We start from the raw sequence: 20,289 nt of genomic DNA, 5'->3' as shown, positions 1-20,289 counted from the left end.
TCGACGAAAATTTCTAGGCCAGATCTGGAGAATACGGTGGATTAGGTAGCAATTCCAAGCCAAATTCATGGATTTTTGCAATCATTTTCACTGACTTGTATCACGGTGTATGCCGGAGTTTTTTTAACGTGAATGATATGATGTACACGTTCAGTCGATACGTTTAGAGTGTCTGCTATTTCATTCAATTTCAATTTACGGTCATTCAAAATCATTTTATAGGTGTTTTTAATGTTTTCGTCGGTAACAACCCCTTTTGGTCGCCCACTGCGTTCACCGTCTTTGGAGCTCGTTTCACCACGTCTAAACTTAGTGAACCAATCCTTGATGACCTATTTTCCTGGAGCAGTGTTCGGAAACTCGGCCTCAAGCCATGTTTTTGTTTTAATTGTATTTATTCCCTTCAAAAAGCAATATTTTATCAACACGCGAAATTTCTTTTATCCATTTTTTTTACAATAACAAAGGTTGCTTCACTCAAAAAATTCAAATCTTTTGACGGTTAGTGCTAGTTAAAAAGTTTATGGATTTAATTCTAGTAGCGTCATCTATGTGTCGGGCCGGAGACTTTTCAGTTAACCTATATATATATATATATATATATATATATATATATATATATATATATATATATATATATATATATATATATATATATATATATATATATATATATATATATGTATATATATATATATATATATATATATATATATATATATATGTATATATATTTATATGTATATATATATATATATATATATATATATATATGTATATATATTTATATGTATATATATATATATATATATATATATATATATATATATATATGTATATATATTTAATTATACATATTTTCGACAACCCACGAGTTATTTTAAACGCTACAACTTTTGTTCATCAATATCATTACCCCAGTATTATTTCAGATTAAATTTGTACTAATTACTTTTGTTTACCTTTTTTCACACTCCCACTTACCAATCTAACAATACTTAAATTAAACTGATCTATACAGCATAGAGAATATTCGTTCTTTCTTCTTTCAAAATAAATACGGGAAGAAATTCGTACATATCCGTCTCCTTTTATATTCGACTATCGGCTGGTTCGACTGTTTTGGGACTATCGATAGTTTAAATCAATTAAAATTATAAAGATAGAAATATAGTGTTGTGAAGGCATCTGATTGGTTTTTGAACTGTCACGAGACGCCATGATTTGGATACTTGATAGTCTGGCGAATACTTTTACAAATATCGCCCTTTTGTTGTGAACAAGGTGAAAAATAGACTTTTTTTCCACACGCTCCTATTGTCTTTTCTCTCTTACACTCTATGAACTTAGCGATTCAATCAAATAGAAAAATTTCAGTTGTAACACATTTTTTTGGCAAAATTAGTTTTTTTTTATTCAACATAATTACCTTCAATGGTGATTATAGCGACCCTCCAATTTTTCGATACCATTTTTGTAGTACGAGTTGTCCTTTGATTTTGAATAGGGCTCAGTTTCGGCGATCACCTCTTCATTCGACGAAAATTTCTAGGCCAGATCTGGAGAATACGGTGGATTAGGTAGCAATTCCAAGCCAAATTCATGGATTTTTGCAATCATTTTCACTGACTTGTATCACGGTGTATGCCGGAGTTTTTTTAACGTGAATGATATGATGTACACGTTCAGTCGATACGTTTAGAGTGTCTGCTATTTCATTCAATTTCAATTTACGGTCATTCAAAATCATTTTATAGGTGTTTTTAATGTTTTCGTCGGTAACAACCCCTTTTGGTCGCCCACTGCGTTCACCGTCTTTGGAGCTCGTTTCACCACGTCTAAACTTAGTGAACCAATCCTTGATGACCTATTTTCCTGGAGCAGTGTTCGGAAACTCGGCCTCAAGCCATGTTTTTGTTTTAATTGTATTTATTCCCTTCAAAAAGCAATATTTTATCAACACGCGAAATTTCTTTTATCCATTTTTTTTACAATAACAAAGGTTGCTTCACTCAAAAAATTCAAAACTAATGATCCGACAGCTGTCAAATTTATACACGCATCTTTTGACGGTTAGTGCTAGTTAAAAAGTTTATGGATTTAATTCTAGTAGCGTCATCTATGTGTCGGGCCGGAGACTTTTCAGTTAACCTATATATATATATATATATATATATATATATATATATATATATATATATATGTATATATATATATATATATATATATATATATATATATATATATATATATGTATATATATTTAATTATACATATTTTCGACAACCCACGAGTTATTTTAAACGCTACAACTTTTGTTCATCAATATCATTACCCCAGTATTATTTCAGATTAAATTTGTACTAATTACTTTTGCCAAAATTAATCTATATTCCACCTTTATTATGTCTACCTCCTTTTTTAATTTGCCAGTATTGAACGCCTGTTTTTAATCGTAGAGTGATCTGAATGTTAATTCAGTTACTAGAAAGCAATATAAACAGATAACCTAATTAAATTTATCCCCACAGGGATGAAATCATAACGAAAAGAAACACCCTCCAGTAATCAAATTTAGCGTGTTAATTTTAATTAGAAAGTACTGATCATCAATTATGAAGCACCATTATATTTTCTTTTTTTTTCGATTTTCGAATACGAATTAACGTTCGTGTTATTTGTGCATGTATAAGTTTTCTTATTAGGCAGTTCCATATGTAACCGCTTTTTAATTAAACTTTATAAACAAAATGTTTACAAACTTAACTAAAAGTGTAAAATATCCAGCAGAAATTCGAGAATAGTTAAATAAAAGTCCATCTCATAAACAGTCCCTGGGCGATTGATTATGTGACTGCAAGTGTGCTCAGGAACTTGCACCAAATGGAGGTATGTTCCACGGCAGCTCCACTTGAACGCCAGTAATGCAGCGAACTCTAGGACCTTTCCCTACATCTACACCTCTATAGATAGTCCTACATCTATATGGCTTTCCTCCTTTTGTCTTCCTCTATAGGAAGTGTTTCTCGTTTCCTCAGTTAAAAGTTATTGACTATTGAAAATATATGCGCCAGAAGTTTTATTGACAAGCCTTTGGTGCTCTAAAGCAACTTTACATATACAAAAAGTTTTGTAGAGATCAGAAGGAATGAAGGCCTAAAGGAGGAATCTGTGTCAATATATACCTACTATATACATATTCCGAAATACTAAATAATATATTTTCGAATCCTTTCAAACCAATTTTATACTAACACACATCTTATATATAAAAATGAATCGCAAAATATGTTCCTAAGCGCATAACTCAACAACGCCTGGACCAATTTGGCCAAATCTTTTTTTAAAATGTTCGTTGAAGTTCAGGGATGGTTTTTACGGCGAGAAAAATTAGAATTATTGCTGGAAAAACCCTAAAAATAGCCCTTTTTGTTTGAATTTGTTTCGTGTATCAGTTGACAATTCATCTGTCATCTGTCAAAAGTCATCTGTAACAGACAACTTTTTTTTTTTAAATTTGATATGACTTGAACTCAAATCCTTTTAATCCGTACGAATTGTTTTATTTATTTAAAATTTTTTATTTGTTTAAAATTTAATTCAAATTTTAAATAAATAAAACAATTCGTACGGCTTAAAAGGATTTGAGTTCAAGTCATATCAAATTTAAAAAAAAAAGTTGTCTGTTACAGATGACTTTTGACAGATGACAGATGAATTGTCAAGTGATACACGAAACAAATTCGTATATCGTGTTTTGTGCAGAGTGTTTAGTTAGTTAGTGTTTGTTTAGTTCGTGATTAGTGAAAAAATAATTTATATTTGATATGCCTCCTATAAGACGAAGCAATTTAGGTAGAAGAACCAGAAATGCTATAAACCAAGCTAATTACCGATCTAATCGTACTGCACAAGAACGTGACGACGGAAATGAACGTGAAAGAATTCGGATATCACAAACGCGTGAAGCGCGAGCGCGACATTCAACTAATAATCGCGCAAGTTTGAATCCAGCTGCTTTCAGTTACGATGTGTCAATTGACTACAGTAACTACCAATGTGTTGTTATTGGTTCTATGAACTTGGTTTGCTCACACTGTAAGGCATTAAAATACAAAAACGAAGCCAATGGATTGTGTTGCGCAAATGGTAAAGTGAAATTGATACAATTGGATCCACCACCAGAACCATTGTACTCATTGGTTTCAGGAATAGGAACAGATTCTATACACTTTTTGACACATATTCAACAATATAACAATTGCTTTCAAATGACTTCATTTGGGGCAACAAATGCAGTTCGGGAAAATTTTATGCCAACTTTCAAGGTATGTATTATAGCAGTTACTCATAATTATTTTAGCGAACAAAATTTTCTGTCACCAAAGTTAAGATGTGTTACTAATCTTCAATTTCTTAATCATTACGAAATATATCACTTAGTCATCATATTATATGGTGATTCAGTTTCAGTGACACTTTTATTATATTTTATATTTGATAGATATTAGTTAAAACTAAATATATACTTTTTAAGATCAAATATTATTTAAGTTTGATCATTGACAATCCATTAATTTATACCACACCATAATATTTTTTTTATTTACAGATACAAGGGCAAATATATCACAGAGCAGGTTCACTGTTACCAGTGTCAGATAGCGACAACAAATTCCTGCAAATTTATTTTATGGGCAATTCACCACAAGAAATTGATCTGCGTTGTGCACATAACAATTTAGTAAAAAGGTCTATTGTAGAACAATTACAAACTTTATTTCATCAACACAATCAATTGATTATATTGTTTAAAACTGCCCTGGATCTGATGCCATCCGATAATCACAAAATTGTAATCAGAGCTGATAAAACACCTGCAGGTCAACATACAAGACGTTTTAATGCACCAACTATTGATGAAGTTGCTGTCGTTGTAGTTGGAGAAAACTTGGAATCCCGTGATATTGTTTTACATCGTCGGAATGATCAATTACAACGTATAAAGGAAACACACTGCTCATATGATGCACTGCAATATCCCATTATATTTTGGCAAGGTGAAGATGGCTACGATTTCTCAATAAAAATGATAAATCCCATTACAGGTAACTAAAATATTAGTTTAGCTATGGCGATAATATCTCAGTCACTATATTATGTATTTTAATTTTATATTTTATATTTTATTTTTATTATTATATTTATTTTTATATATTATATTTGAATGTTATTAAAACAAAATCTGTTTACAGGTTCTGAAACCAACAAAAAAGTCAGTTCAATGAACTATTCATACCGCCTAATGATTCGGGAAAATGAAGATAATCACATATTGAAATGTCGGCGATTATATCACAAATATGTTGTTGACATTTATGTTAAAATTGAAACGGAGAGATTAACATTCATCAGGTTGAATCAAACCAAACTCCGATCTGAAGAGTATATTCACCTTCGAGATGCGATTAATACTGATGGAAATGCACAGAATGTCGGTCGGTCGGATGACTATTCTTCCAGCAACATACATCGGAAGCCCTCGGCATATGCACGAATATGCTCAAGATGCCATGTCGTATGTTCGTCATTATGGTACAGCAGATTTGTTCATCACATTTACATTCAATCCGCAATGGATAGAAATTAAGCAGGAGTTATTACCTGGGAAATCATCCATTGATCGTCATGATATTACAGCCAGAGTCTTTAGACAAAAGTTGAAATCTTTAATGAATTTCATCGTAAAACATAATGTGTTTGGTGAGACACGCTGCTGGATGTATTCTGTGGAGTGGCAGAAACGAGGATTGCCACATGCACACATTTTGATTTGGTTGGTTGAAAAGATAAGGCCAAATGAAGTTGATGCAGTGATATCAGCTGAAATCCCTAATGTACAAGTAGATCCTGGATTGCATGAGGTAGTTATCAAAAACATGATACATGGTCCCTGTGGAACTCTTAATCAAAATTCACCGTGTATGATGGATGGTAAATGTTCAAAACGATATCCACGGACATTAATATCGGAAACAATTACTGGTAATGACGGTTATCCATTGTATCGTCGCAGATCGACAGCAGACAATGGAAAATCAACAATTGTCAAATTAAATTAACAAGATATTGAAATAGATAATCGTTGGATTGTTCCATATTCACCCATTTTATCAAAGACATTCAAAGCACACATCAACGTTGAATCTTGCCATTCAGTGAAATCGATTAAATACATTTGCAAATATGTAACCAAAGGGAGTGATATGGCTGTGATTGGAATTGGTGCAGAGAATTCTAATGATGAAGTTACCCAATACCAAATGGGCCGCTATGTCAGTAGTAATGAAGCAGTTTGGCGAATATTTTCTTTTCCTATTCATGAGAGACACCCTTCTGTTGTTCACTTAGCTGTGCATTTAGAAAATGGACAAAGAGTGTATTTTACAGCACAGAACGCAGTACAAAGAGCTGCTCAGCCACCATCTACTACATTAACCAGTTTTTTTGAGACATGCCAAAACGATGATTTCGCACAAACATTGCTATATTCTGAAATGCCAAAATATTATACCTGGAATCAATCCTCAAGGAGATTTATACGACGGAAACAAGGAAAACCAGTTCCAGGATATACAGATGTATATTCCACCGATGCGATTGGCCGGATTTATTCAGTACATCCAAGCAATGATGAATGTTTTTATTTACGACTGCTATTAGTCAATGTACGTGGCCCAACATCATTCCAACAGTTACGAACTGTTGATGGTGAATTGTGTGGATCCTACAGAGAAGCCTGTCAACGTTTGCAATTGCTTGAAAATGACGCTCATTGGGATCAAACTCTCAATGATGCTGTAATATCATCACACACTCATCAAATACGAACATTGTTTTCTATAATCATATCTACATGCTTCCCATCAAACCCAATTGATTTGTGGATGAAGTACAAAGATTATATGTGTGATGATATTTTGTATCAAATACGGAATAGAATGGGAAATCCAAATATACAAATCAGTGAAGAAATTTACAATGAAGCATTGATTTCAATTGAGGACATGTGCTTGATAATGTCAAACAAACTATTAATTCAATTAGGCCTGACCGCGCCCAATCGTCCAATGCATGACGCTTTTAACCAAGAGTTGCATCGAGAAAGACTGTATGATCTCAACGCTTTGAAAGAATAAATTCAAACAAATCTTCCACTGTTAAATGAACAACAGAAGTATGTATTTGAAACTCTTATGAAAGTAACAAATGATGAAACTGGAGGGATTTATTTCTTAGATGCACCTGGTGGTACAGGAAAAACTTTTTTTATTTCATTAATATTAGCAACAATTCGCTCACAAAATAAAATTGCACTTGCACTCGCTTCGTCGGGAATCGCAGCAACTTTGCTTGAAGGTGGTCGAACAGCCCATTCAGCACTAAAATTGCCATTAAATATGCAAAGCAATGAAACTCCAACCTGCAACGTTTCGAAGAACTCTGCAATGGCAAAGGTTTTGCAGCAATGTAAATTGATTGTTTGGGATGAATGCACGATGGCACATAAAAAATCTTTGGAGGCTTTAGACAGAACCTTAAAAGATCTACGTAGCAATAATAACCGATTTGGTGGTGCAATGATTTTATTAGCAGGAGATTTTCGTCAAACATTGCCAGTGATTCCACGATCAACGCCAGCTGATGAACTCAATGCATGTCTAAAGTCCTCCAATTTGTGGAAACATGTTAAAGTACTTCATTTAAGCAAGAATATGCGTGTCGAGTTGCAAAATGACCAATCTGGAAACATATTCTCTAAACAACTCATTGACATTGGTAATGGCAAATTTCCTATAGACATGTTGACGGCTTGCTTTTGCTATGACTATAAACAAGTCCCAGGGGCAATCATTAAGTGTTTGTGGTATTAATCTAGAAAACCCATGTTTCTCACATGGTCAATTGTATGTTGCCTGTTCCCGTGTTGGAAAACCATCAGATTTGTTTATCTATGCGCCAGGTAATCAAACAAAAAACATCGTATACCACAAAGCAATATAATGATAATAATAATAATAATTATGATTCACATGATTAACAATAAAGCGATTACTTACTTTTTAATCCTTATATATGTTTTATTTAATTATTTTTTATTCACAACGCCCTATCACCAGGGTGATGGTTCTGTTCAGGAGAATTTTTTAAAATACGTAGGCACAAAAACTGCCACATTACAAATCTTTTTGACAGGACGAAGTCTGTCGGGTCAGCTAGTTATTTATAAATCATATGTTCCGAATTTTTCTTGTGCTCACTATGGCTGGACATGCCCATTTTCCCAAGGAAATACAAAAAAATCGAAGACAGACATAACTAGAAGCGCAAACTATCCAGCGGAAATTCCAGAATAGTTAAATAAAAACCAAAAAACATAGCAACAAACTAGACATCCTACTGATAAAACTTACTGATACTGAATAATACTTAATATTAAGAATATACTACTTGATATTGATTAATAACTTAGAGAATACTTAATAACCAAACTCAAGGGCTTAGACCGGAAATTTAAAAAAATAATCAATAGACGTAACAATCAAGAAGACCAAGAGGCATATGACATCTATATTACCTATAAGAAGTAACAATGGACCATGTACTACAGACAACAAACAAAAAGAGAAGCTCTTGGCTGAACATATAGCTGAGGTATATACTCATCGCGAACAGATGAATGACATAATAACTAGTAGTTATTAACTTGCTCTATTAACAAATGTGTCCATACTTTCCGAGAAAATATTACTCAACAGAAACTTATTCTTATTTTTATACAATAATAAAGCAAAGCAACCTAATTTCGTATTATTAGTTTGGATTCCGACAAAAAACATTCAAAAATCGACCAAGTCCATAGAATAATGGATATTATGTATTGTTCGAAAAAAAAAACGTTACAATTTTTGCAGATGTAGCACAAGCCTATAAAGCTTGGCATCATGGCGCTTGACATATAAATTAATGAAAATTCTGTCTAAGCAATAGCTTCACGTATCTCCAACACATTCTTCAGAATTAAACAAGGCACAGAAAAAAGCCTCAAGGCAGTGTCCTGGGACCTATCCTATCTACTTTATACGAGGGTCACTATTTATATTTCGGGAATTGACAACACTGTTGTCATGTGAGTTCCATCGTAATGTTTGACATTTTTGACGATATACGTACTCAGAATCAAACTTTATATTTAGTTCAAAGTTTAGTCTCGACAAAAAATGGAACTGAATCGGGAACATTTTCGTGCGACGATTTTTTACGATTTTCGACGTGGATTATCACAACAAGAGTGCATCAATTAACTTAATTAGAATGTTGGCGATGAAGCTCTATCAAAAACCACCGTAATTATTGTGCGATCATTTTTAATTGTCATGAAATAGTTTTTTTCTATGATTAGGTATATATTTAATTTTTCTTTAGTATTTATGGTTATTGTATATCTTTAGTATTTAGGTCTTGTTTAAGTTCTATTGTATTATCTATATTTATTATAGTATATTACTTGAAAATAGCAATTAACATATTAAAATACGATAAAACATTTTTGGGGTATAATTCTATTCTATAGAATAACTACATTCCTTTTTGCAGATACACCGAACATTCAAATATAATAGTAATTCTTCTTCAAATATAATAGTAATTCTTAAACTTCGTTTAAAATGAAATTATTAATTACATGTTAATAGTATTCAGCAATTATTTTTTTCCATTCCTTTTTTAAAGTTAGTACGTGAAGGAATATGTACATCTCCGTCTCGCTTATACTACCGTTGGAAAATATAAACACTTATAAAATTAACAGCTCCAAGCAATTATCTCCGACATCACTGACATCACCATTTGAACAAAACAGTCGAACCGTGCAGTCGCTTGAATTTTGCTTATTTTGAGTTTCGACTGTTTTGCTACTATTGACTGTTTCGACTGTTATCAGTCGATATTTCCTAATGCTAATTGTAATAATAGATGCCTATCAAGGAAATACATTAGTAAAAATTCGAAGCACCAATGTAAGCAACTATTAAATAACCGATATTTACTATTAAATTGAATAGTTTTGATATTTTCCTACATAATTTGGCATTTAGCCGTCGTATTATTAAGTTACTTAATGTTTACAAACGTTGATCATTGGAAGCCCTGGAATTTCATTTAATTTCAAAGTGGCGGAATCGATAGCAACAACAAAAAAGCCCTTCATTATCAAATTCTAAGATATTGAATTGCAATGCTTCTTGGTCGAAAAGCTAGCTTAGATATCAGATAAATTAGCAACGTTTATATCTGATCGAGGAAATCTAAAAGGACGGGAAATAGTTACCACTTGAAAATGCAATTCTAAACAGTTGCATCTTTGCAGTTTAATTGCTTTTTGGGAAAGGAGAAGATGTTTATATGACTGATAATGAGAAGAGGCTCTATTATGACAATCCCAATCAAGTGCAAAAGTCATCTGTTCTTCCAGGAGAGCCAATACCAACATCAATGCCAAAGCTGAATTGTTATTATCATCAAGATTGACTGTGCTGGTATCAAGAAGGGGTAAGGTATTACTAACAGCAGAAGTCGAGTGAAACTATTACCGTAAATAATTGACATCACGATTGTAATAAAATACTAATAATAACAAGATACTCAAAGTCATCCTGTCAGAATAATGGACTTAAAAAAAGTAATAATAGTTGGTTTAATATTGTATATCTTCAGTAATTCTTATTAGATATAGCTGTACTCTCGCACGCTTTAAACACAACCTTCTGTAGCAACCACCATGATCCTTTGGACCACCACGTGTACATATTAAGATCAAAGTTTGGCAACGCTGGTGGATTGGTACCATACGGTTCCCGGCTATAAAAAAACCACCATGACGACGTTTCTCTCTCTTCTTTTCTCTAGCCCTTTTAACAGTACCACTTCCATTGCGTTTCCGTACTTCCTTAACTTAACTGAATATTCTCTCCATTCTCCCGTCAACCACGTGTAGTATTTAACACATGAAATAAACAAGTTTTTATTCAACCTATGATTTATATTCTCGTGCGAATTCCTTCCATAAAAATAGTAGTGAGTGTTTCGAGAAACAATCGCGTCGACAGCCACACATTCCAACTGGCAAGACGAACACTCCTACGACTGATGATCCCGAAGCGATCGAAATGCCTACGGGAACAACTAGACCAACAGGATCCACGTGCTCGACACGTACATGGAAGGATAGCACGAGGAACCCATCAACATCCCATGGTCGACCACGAGACTAGCGCGATGGACGAAGACCGCTGAAATTCATTATACATAACATCAATGCATGAATACCCGCACACTTATTGGTACCCTTAAACAAATCGGAACATCCCAAGACTAAATACGTCCTGCTACTCCTTCGATGGCAGCTGATCCCGAAAAACTCCCGACTAAGGTTGGATCCCCATCTCATAAGCAATCCCTGGGCGATTGATTACGTGATTGCAACTGCGATCAGGAACCTGCACCAAATAGTGCACCAGGTACGTTCCACGGTAGCTCCACTTGGACGGGAGTAATGCAGCGAGCTCTAGGATCCTCCCCTATACCTACACCTCCATAAATAGTTTTACATCTATATGGTTTTCTTCATTTTGTCTTATTTGTCTTCCTCTATAGGAAGTGTCTCTGTTTTCTCTGTTAAAAGTTATTGACTATTGAAAATATATATGCCAGAAGGTTTATTGACAAGCCTTTGCGCTGTAAAGCAACTTTACATATACAAAAAGTTTTGTAGAGATCAATATAAATTAAAGCCTAACGGAGCAAGGTTCGTGTTATACGGTGGATTCAATAAAACTTTCCAGTCAATCTCTGTCAATATATACCTACTATATACATATTTCGAAATATTAAATAATATATTTACAAATCCTTTCCGCATCGTTTTAAGAGAAAACATAACTCAGCAGAGGAAAGAGCATTTTTCCATCTCCTGCGGCGATTCAACAAATTTTATGCTGACATACATTATTTATAAATCATATGTTCCGAATTTTTCTTGTGCCCACTATATTCCTGGACATGCCCATTTTCCCCAGGAAATACACATAAATCGAAGTAGGCTTACTGCGCCTTTTTTGTTTCACCTTCCTTGGATAAAACGTAATAAATTTACTGTTTTGTTTGGCTCAAAAAAGGCACATGGAATTCAATTTTGCTGAAAATGTTATATAACAAATAAAAAGGATATGAAGATGGCTGCAACTCTATAATACTGTTTTAGATGGACCTACATGCGCTGTAATTATTTTTACAAATGTAATATTATAATGTGTGATTAACGTGATATTAAGATTATCTTTTTTAAAATTAAAAACAAATAGGAACATGCGAATGAGAAAATGGTTTACGAAATTTTTATTGAAAAATATTTACAAAATTGATTAGTAGAAATAAATAAATGAGATTCGAAGGCTAAGACGACTAATACATCAAAAATATACCAGAAAAATAAAATAAAAACAGAACAACGAAAATTAAATATACAAAGAAATGTACTAGAAAATGAACAATATAGAATAGTTTTATTAAAAGATATTTACAAAATAGATTAGTAGAATGGGAAAATAAGGTTAGCAAGCTAAGAAGACTAATATATCAAAATTATGCCAGAAAAATAAAATAAAAACAGAACAACAGAAATTAAATAAACAAGGAAATGTGAACAAGGAAATGAAAACAAGGAAATAGAATAAGAACAATATAGAATGTGAGAAATACTAATTTAAAAAAGCTCTACAATATTTCTGCTCAATATCTATTTGTCTTCGGTATAACATAATAGTCACAAATACACTCTGTGGTCATAAGAAGTTCATCAATATACGATATAAAAAAATAGAAGTGAAAAATCATACAAAGACTACATATTCGTCGAAAGAGTAACAGGGAGAGATTGTAGTTGTTTAGCAAAAATAGGATAGAAATAATGTTAAACATTATGATCTAACAGCAGCAGTAAACATAAACAGTATGAACATAAGCAGTAAAAAAAGAGTACACAGTCTGAAATGATAAGAGCCTATAGGTAGCAAAATAAAATTATAAGCACAAAATATACAGAACTATTAACTCAAAAATTTGTCAGAGAAATGAGACAATACCGAGAACAAACAACTGAAAATCTTTGAAATTATTCCATAAATACCAATCTGATCAACACCAAACGTCATGGTGGTCCGAGGAAATAAGAATGGAAAGAAAGCGGAAAAAGACAACCTCGAGAGACTATCTCAAATGGGTAGTGAGTAAAAAACTGGGAAATATATAAAAAAGCAGAGCAAGAGTAAGAACGAAAGAAATAAGGCACAAAAAAATAAATGCTATTTGAAAAAAATATAAACAGTAAACAAACCTGAAATGTATTTACTAAGTTTTTAAAATAATATAATTATCAACACATGCAAGATAAAAAAGAAGCCATAACACCTGAAGTTGAAAAAATAATGGAGCTAGAAATGAAAAGTAATGGAAGACAGCAGATAGAAATGAAGGCTAGAATTTGAAAAAAATTATGTCTATGTATTTTTTGCTATTAGTATCCAATTAATTAATAAAAAAGAAATATTAAGTAAAACTAGAATGGGGATGTACAAATCAATTTAGTAGCTATTTCCAAAGAGAGATAAAATTATAATTCAAGCGGCTGAAAAGAAACACCTCAGACTAGTCACGGATGGAACAAAGATGAACAGGATAAGAAGTGCAGAAATAAGAACCTACCCCAATATTGATTCAAAGAAAGAACATCTGGAAAGAAGGCATCTAATTTTGTAGGTGGTTTACATATAGCCCATTAACATAGACGAATTACAGCACATAGACATATAAGACAAGATACAAGAAAGGAGAATAGGAAAGTAAGAACCGAAAGGAGAGAAATCAGAAGGTGACCTAACCGAACCTAGGATGAATGTATCATCTTGAGAAAAAAGGAAAAAACGAGCCGACAGAGAAGACTGAACAGACAGGAAAAAAAAGAAAGAATCCATACAGGGAGAAAGAAAGAACACACAATAAATATAACAGACATACACCACTGTGTGATACAAAATTCAAAAGTTTTTAGATCTTATCTTCCTCTGTTTCTCTTTTTATTATACAGTTAGCATTACTAATTCTTTATTCTTCAATTTGTACTCAATATGACGTACACTTTATAAATTAAAATTCATGACGGATACTTTTTGGGATGTATGATGTATTGTGTCCTGTAATCAACTTTACAATCCTGGCTGACTCTAGTCTTTTTGATGATCCAATAGATATTTGGCTGTCTGGAACTTGCTATTGTGTATATCCACAATTTCCGATAGCTTGTAACCATAGCTTTTACCGTATCATTTCAAAATTCCGGGATATAAAAATGTTATATATAAAACGCAATGAATGTACACAATATCCATTATAAAACAGAACGGCCAAGTTCTTCTCCCGCTTGTAGCAATTAACAACAATCCGCCGGAACCCCAGACGAAATTTTTAATTAAGTTTAATTTACGTTGCTTATAGCTGGAAAAAAGTTAAAAGGTTAATTGGTTTATTCCGGGCTTAAAGTTGTGTTTGTCTGTGAATTGGCATGGAAGATTAATGCGCGTGTAAGTTTATTATTCGAGGATCTCTGTAGAATATTTAAGTAAGCGTACAAAAACAGTGTTTGAATGTCGGTGAAATTTTCAGGTGTTCCATTCATAGAATAAATTTGGTCATTCGATAAGATTCGATATCACGTTTAATAGGTCAATTGAAAAGTCCCCGGCCTACCATAGTAAAACACATTTTTTTGCCAAATTAATTATTTTTATTGAACATAATTGCCTTCAAGCTTTCTACACTGATTATAGCGACCCTCCAACTTTCCGATACCACTTTTGTAGTACGATTTGTCCTTTGCTTCGAAACAGGCCTCAGTTTCGGCAATCACCTCTTCATTCGAGGAAAATTTCTTCCCAGCGAGCATTCTTTTGAGATCTGGGAACAGGAAATAGTCGCTGGGGGCCAGATCTAGAGAATACGATGGATAAGGAAGCAATTCGAAGCCCAATTCATGGATTTCTTGCCATCGTTTTCACTGACTTGTGACACGGTACATTGTCTTGGTGAAGCAGCACTTTCTTTTTCAACAAATGCAGCCGTTTTTTTACTTTTTCAAGGTAGTTAGCATTCAAAATCATTTTGTGCTTTTTTTTAACGTTTTCGTCGGTAACAACCTCTTTTGGGCCTCCACTGCGTTCACCGTCTTCGGTGCTCATTTTACCACATCTAAACTTAGCATACCACTCCTTGATGGTTGATTTTCCTGGGGCCGCGTCCGGAAACTCGGCATCATGGCAAGTTTTTGCTTTAACTGTATTTTTTCGCTTTAGAAAAAAATATTTTCTCAACACACGGAATTCCTTTTATCCATATTTTTCACTATAACGAAAGTTACTTCACTTAAAATGCCATAATTCATAAACTAATGACCTGCAATTTGTCAATTTTATACACGCATCTTTGAGGGGTTACTGCTAACTAAAGAACATGTCAGACCGGTGACTTTTCAATTGGATATATCAAAATGACTTTTCAAGGAAACACGGCATCGAAGGAAACAAGAACGAGAAACTAAAGGGAATATTCTCTCCAACGGAAATATAATACATTACATACAATTGTTATGAAAAAGAGTTCTATGTAACTATAATAAAACCCAAACCTAACCTAAAAACATTTATGATTGTATAATTAATTGTAGTTTAAGTCATTCGATAATATATGTATTAGATGTACTATAATGTTAAAATAAATTATATCTGATAAATTTTTGGGTCATTATTTTATTTAGATTAGTATTTTGATATATGCCAAAGCCAAAATGAACCAAAACTCAGAGTTGATGCGGCGACATTCCGAAATTTTGACGTCATCAATTTCGACGACGTGAGTTTTTTTTACTCTTTGTGATTCCACAGTCTGCCCTATTGGCAATACATATTTCTTATCTTTGTGTTGTATATATATGGCCTGTAGAAAATTACTTCGTTAAACGATCTCCTGTACAAAATATTATCTTAATCAGTTAGTCTTATTTTAAAGTCAATACATGTCCACTAATCAGATCAGGTGGTGTTAAACGTTTCAGTCTACGCACTTCACTACCACGTCTCATATTTAGCTGCTTAGCGAGTACGTTGGGATGCTCTAACAATCTTTCGAAGTACTTCACACAAACATGTTTAATTACACGCATTATAGATTCTAGAGGAACATCGCGTTGTATCACTTTATTTGAAATATAGTACGGAAGATCAACAATGGCACGGAACACTTTATTTTGAAACCGTTGGATGATGGATATATTAGAATTGCTAGCGGTACCCCATAGTTGGATTCCATATGACCAAATAGGCTTGAGTATAGTCTCATACAGCAATAGCTTGTTATCTAATGATAACTTGGATTTACGCCCGATGGGCCAATAATATTTGATATAATTTAAGTTCAAATTGTTTTCGTTTAGAGAGTATGTGCTTCTTCCAGGTTAAGCGTCGATCTAAGTGCATTCCAAGATATTTAACATGCTCTGCTTGGGAGAGTTGACGGTGATTAATATTCACTGGTGGACATGTCCTTCCACACAGGGTAAACGTTACATTAATTGTATTTGATCTAGTTTGGTGACTATATATATAATATATAATATACTCGTATATAGAAACAGTTCGAGGAAAACTCTGAATATTGATTGATTCAAAGCCGATTTGTCAACTTCAAATTTCAATCTATACAGAGTACGTGAATGATGGAAGGGAAATAAAATCTGTCCTACGGTCCTATCTGCAGAAAAAAAGAAAAACAAAAGAAGCTGCAGTAAGCTCTCGTCGATTTATGAGGCTTTCTGAAGGAAATCGGCGCGCTCAGGAGTATAGTGCCCGAACAAAATACAGAACATATGATCTATATATTACTTTTATCGGTTATGGCGTTTGCCGAATCAGTGATATAAATAAAATATGCGAAAATATCCTATTTTATTATAGTTATAAATTATGTCTGCGGTATTTTATTACCACGATAAATAATATTTTTGGGTACAAACTAATGCGTTACAGAAATATTTTATGTTATCGTTTATGACGCTGTTTTTCACACATACTAAACTAAAAAGCAATTATTGGAGTGCGATTTGATTTTACAACTTCAATCCAATAATATATATATATATATATATATATATATATATATTAGCGTTGGGAACTATCGACTGAAATAATTCGAAAGAGTCGATAGTTGCAAAATAGTCAAAACAGATACATTGTGAGAGAGGAAAGATAAGAGGAGAAAATTTCTTGCACCAGTTAATTTTATATGTGATTATATTTTCCATCGGTACCATTAGCGAGATGAGGATGTATATATTCCTTCACGTACTAACTTTAAAAAAAAAGAAGAAAATAATTACTGAATACTATTAAGAAGCAATAAATAATTTAATTTTAAATGAAGTAGAATTACTTTCATATTTAAATGTTCTGTGGATCTGAAAAAAGGAATGTAATAATAACCCCACAAATGTTTTATCATATTTTAATATAATAGTTGCTATTTTTGAATAACGTACTATAATAAATATAGATAATACAATAGAACTTAAACAAAACCTAAAGTTGTGAAATAACCATTTTTTAATCACTATTCAGTAATATAATATACATATTCAGCATTTTTCCCGCGATGATATTTCTTCCATTGTTAATATTTTGGCCAGATTTTGAAAAAATCTTATTCCAAGAGAACAGATGTTGTATTTATAGCAGAATATTTTAAATGTAACTGATATAAATCAAGTAATATCGCTTTATGAGCATGCCAAAAAACTAATGGGTTTCCTAAACGCCCAATAAGTGGCATTTTCAAATACTGCTTAATTTATAAATTTATTGTAGGACCTGGTATAATTAGTTTTTTATCCAAATGTCTTCAGATGAGATACATTCTTCATCTGTATTTGTGCATTGAATTTCGAGTTGCAGTACTATATTTGTATTTTTTGAAGTTAGAATGGTATATATCTGTTTTGTGATAATTTCTTGTATCACCTCGGCATTATTTTTAATACCAAATACTGATTCTTTAAACCGAAATTTGCAGATAGCAGAAGTTGAGGATTCTCTTTCAAAATGTTCTTTCATACCATAGAATTTTTAGCTGAATACACCATTCTACTGAGAAGTTATAAAATAATAAAAATAGATTGTAAAAAAGATTTATCGGCCTTACCTGCTGATAAAATAAATCTTGATTAAAAAGTGTCGCGATCATTATTTTCTTCAATGTTTTAATAGCCAAAAAATAAATTGTTGAATATTAAACAAGAGTTTTCCTATCAGAAAATGTATTTATTAAAAATATTTAGTATGGATATTGAATATAATTTATCACTTATTTACGGTTAACATTTTTTTATTAAATCATTCACAATTTTAATCTTTTTACGAAAATAGCGACTGATACAATCGATAGTAAAAAGTAGTCAATTATTAAATAATCGATAGTCAATTTCAGTCGACAGTTCCCTACCGCTATAGATATCCGTTTATTTAACAGTATAATAAAATTGTTGATAATTTTACAATGTATCAAACCTAGAAAGAATTGGAATCAACTTACTTATCAAGAGACTTACGACATCTTACTTATCGCGTAGATAAACGGAACTTGGAGAAAATTATCGCAACTGAATCTGCAAGGTTGCCAAAAGTTGATTAAATATGTTCAAAGATGCGTAGCTTTAAACTCTTATAATAAGAATAATGACCGTAATAAATGATCTCAAAAATATTGATTTTTAATAATAAGAAATGAACATTCTTAAAAAACGATTTATTTTTAAATTACATGTATAATCACCAATATTTTAATAGAAATAAAAGCAGAAGATTTAAAAATTCGCCATATTAAGTTAAACGCCAATTAGAAGCATTACGAAACAATGGTGTCACTTAATGATTCCTAAATATCGTCTTCTCATTCCATCATTTCCGTTTAACATTTTTAGCGTGCCTTGATTTTATTAGGAATCTTATATTTCACAGTTAAAAGATCGGTTTTATGTTAAAAGGATATGTTGATGATGGTCATCGTATTGTGTGATTAAAACTGAAGTAATATCTTTAAAAAGAATACTAGAATTTTTTATAAAACTGATCTGAGTGAGTACTCAGTATTCAGTTCATGGAATACTATTAGTATTCAATGCACATTAATTATTAAATGTGGTAGAATGTTGAAGAACATTAACTAATAATACTATTAGTATGACATATGGCAACAAACTTATTGACAGTATTCAAAAATAGCTCAACCGCTTATTGGGGACTATGGGGATGGTTTTACATATCCGAATATATGCTTACTCCATGTACACTGACTTCAAGCAAACCCTCCAGATTTGGAGCGTTTTAACGAGTTTTATAGTTACATTATTTCAAATTTCGATTTTTATTTCGAATCATTTTTTTTGCAAAAAAAAATATTCCTAAGAAAGTAAATGTCTAGAATTCTCATTAAATATTTTTCAAAATTAACCATCGAGTTTATAAGAAAAAATCCACACCGTCAAAAACATCTCTAGTTTGTGGCACAAATATCTCAGTTAAGTGTGGAAGGAGACCAATGACGGAATACAGTTGCTATGAACTAACATTGTCTTCTGGAATTTGAACAGAAGCTTGCTCTTCAATTTGCATAGCTATCAAGCTATCAAAGGCAGATTGCAATATTTCACTCATTTGTGAACGCCAAAACTTGGAAAACCATCCTCTATATAAAAAGGCAAAACAGGTGGAGGAAGGTACGAAAACTATACAAGCGCAACAACAACGTATATTCTCTGGTCTTTTCTTCAATGGTTTCGTTCATTTATTTTACCTTAAAATTTTTATTTGAGATCCTTCACATTTTATAACTTATATTTGATGACATGGTTTCACTGTATCGGTTGTAAGTCCTCTTGGTCATTTTCCTTTCATGAAAACATCTTCTGGAATTCTGTTGCAAATTAAGATTGGACTAAGTATATATAATGTAAGATGTAATTAGTTAACAAGAAACTGAAATCAACATTGACTACTGAGATATGATCGATGATCTTTGATGATCTAATGATTGACGTCTGTACTCAATAATGGTGTCAATAATAGTAAACTG

The 20,289-nt window shown here is 32.4% G+C and overlaps 2 protein-coding genes across 2 annotated transcripts in view; both read left to right on the top strand.

Annotated features, from left to right (window-relative positions):
* The first annotated feature begins 3,707 nt into the window (after positions 1 to 3,707).
* Positions 3,708 to 11,333, top strand: LOC143204491 (uncharacterized). Its single transcript, XM_076417037.1, has 7 exons — positions 3,708 to 4,328; positions 4,613 to 5,108; positions 5,256 to 5,498; positions 8,594 to 8,755; positions 10,790 to 10,880; positions 10,969 to 11,055; positions 11,135 to 11,333. Exons 1-7 carry the CDS (start codon positions 3,828 to 3,830, stop codon positions 11,331 to 11,333), a joined length of 1,779 nt encoding a protein of 592 aa, XP_076273152.1. The 5' UTR covers positions 3,708 to 3,827.
* A 2,452-nt stretch (positions 11,334 to 13,785) lies between these two features.
* The window catches only part of Dop2R (dopamine D2-like receptor), a 116,733-nt gene continuing 110,229 nt past the window's right edge, over positions 13,786 to 20,289 (top strand). The window contains exon 1 of the mRNA XM_076417036.1: positions 13,786 to 13,871. Coding sequence (XP_076273151.1) covers positions 13,786 to 13,871 — 86 coding nt within the window. The remainder of the gene's footprint in view (positions 13,872 to 20,289) is intronic.

This window comes from Rhynchophorus ferrugineus, unplaced genomic scaffold (genome assembly GCF_030347505.1).
Source record: "Rhynchophorus ferrugineus isolate W39M unplaced genomic scaffold, kcgeb_rfMv2 rfM11, whole genome shotgun sequence".
In the NCBI taxonomy this organism is placed as follows: domain Eukaryota; kingdom Metazoa; phylum Arthropoda; class Insecta; order Coleoptera; family Curculionidae; genus Rhynchophorus; species Rhynchophorus ferrugineus.
The sequence above is the reverse complement of the archived record's forward strand: the minus strand, read 5'-3'. Positions and strand labels throughout refer to the sequence as shown.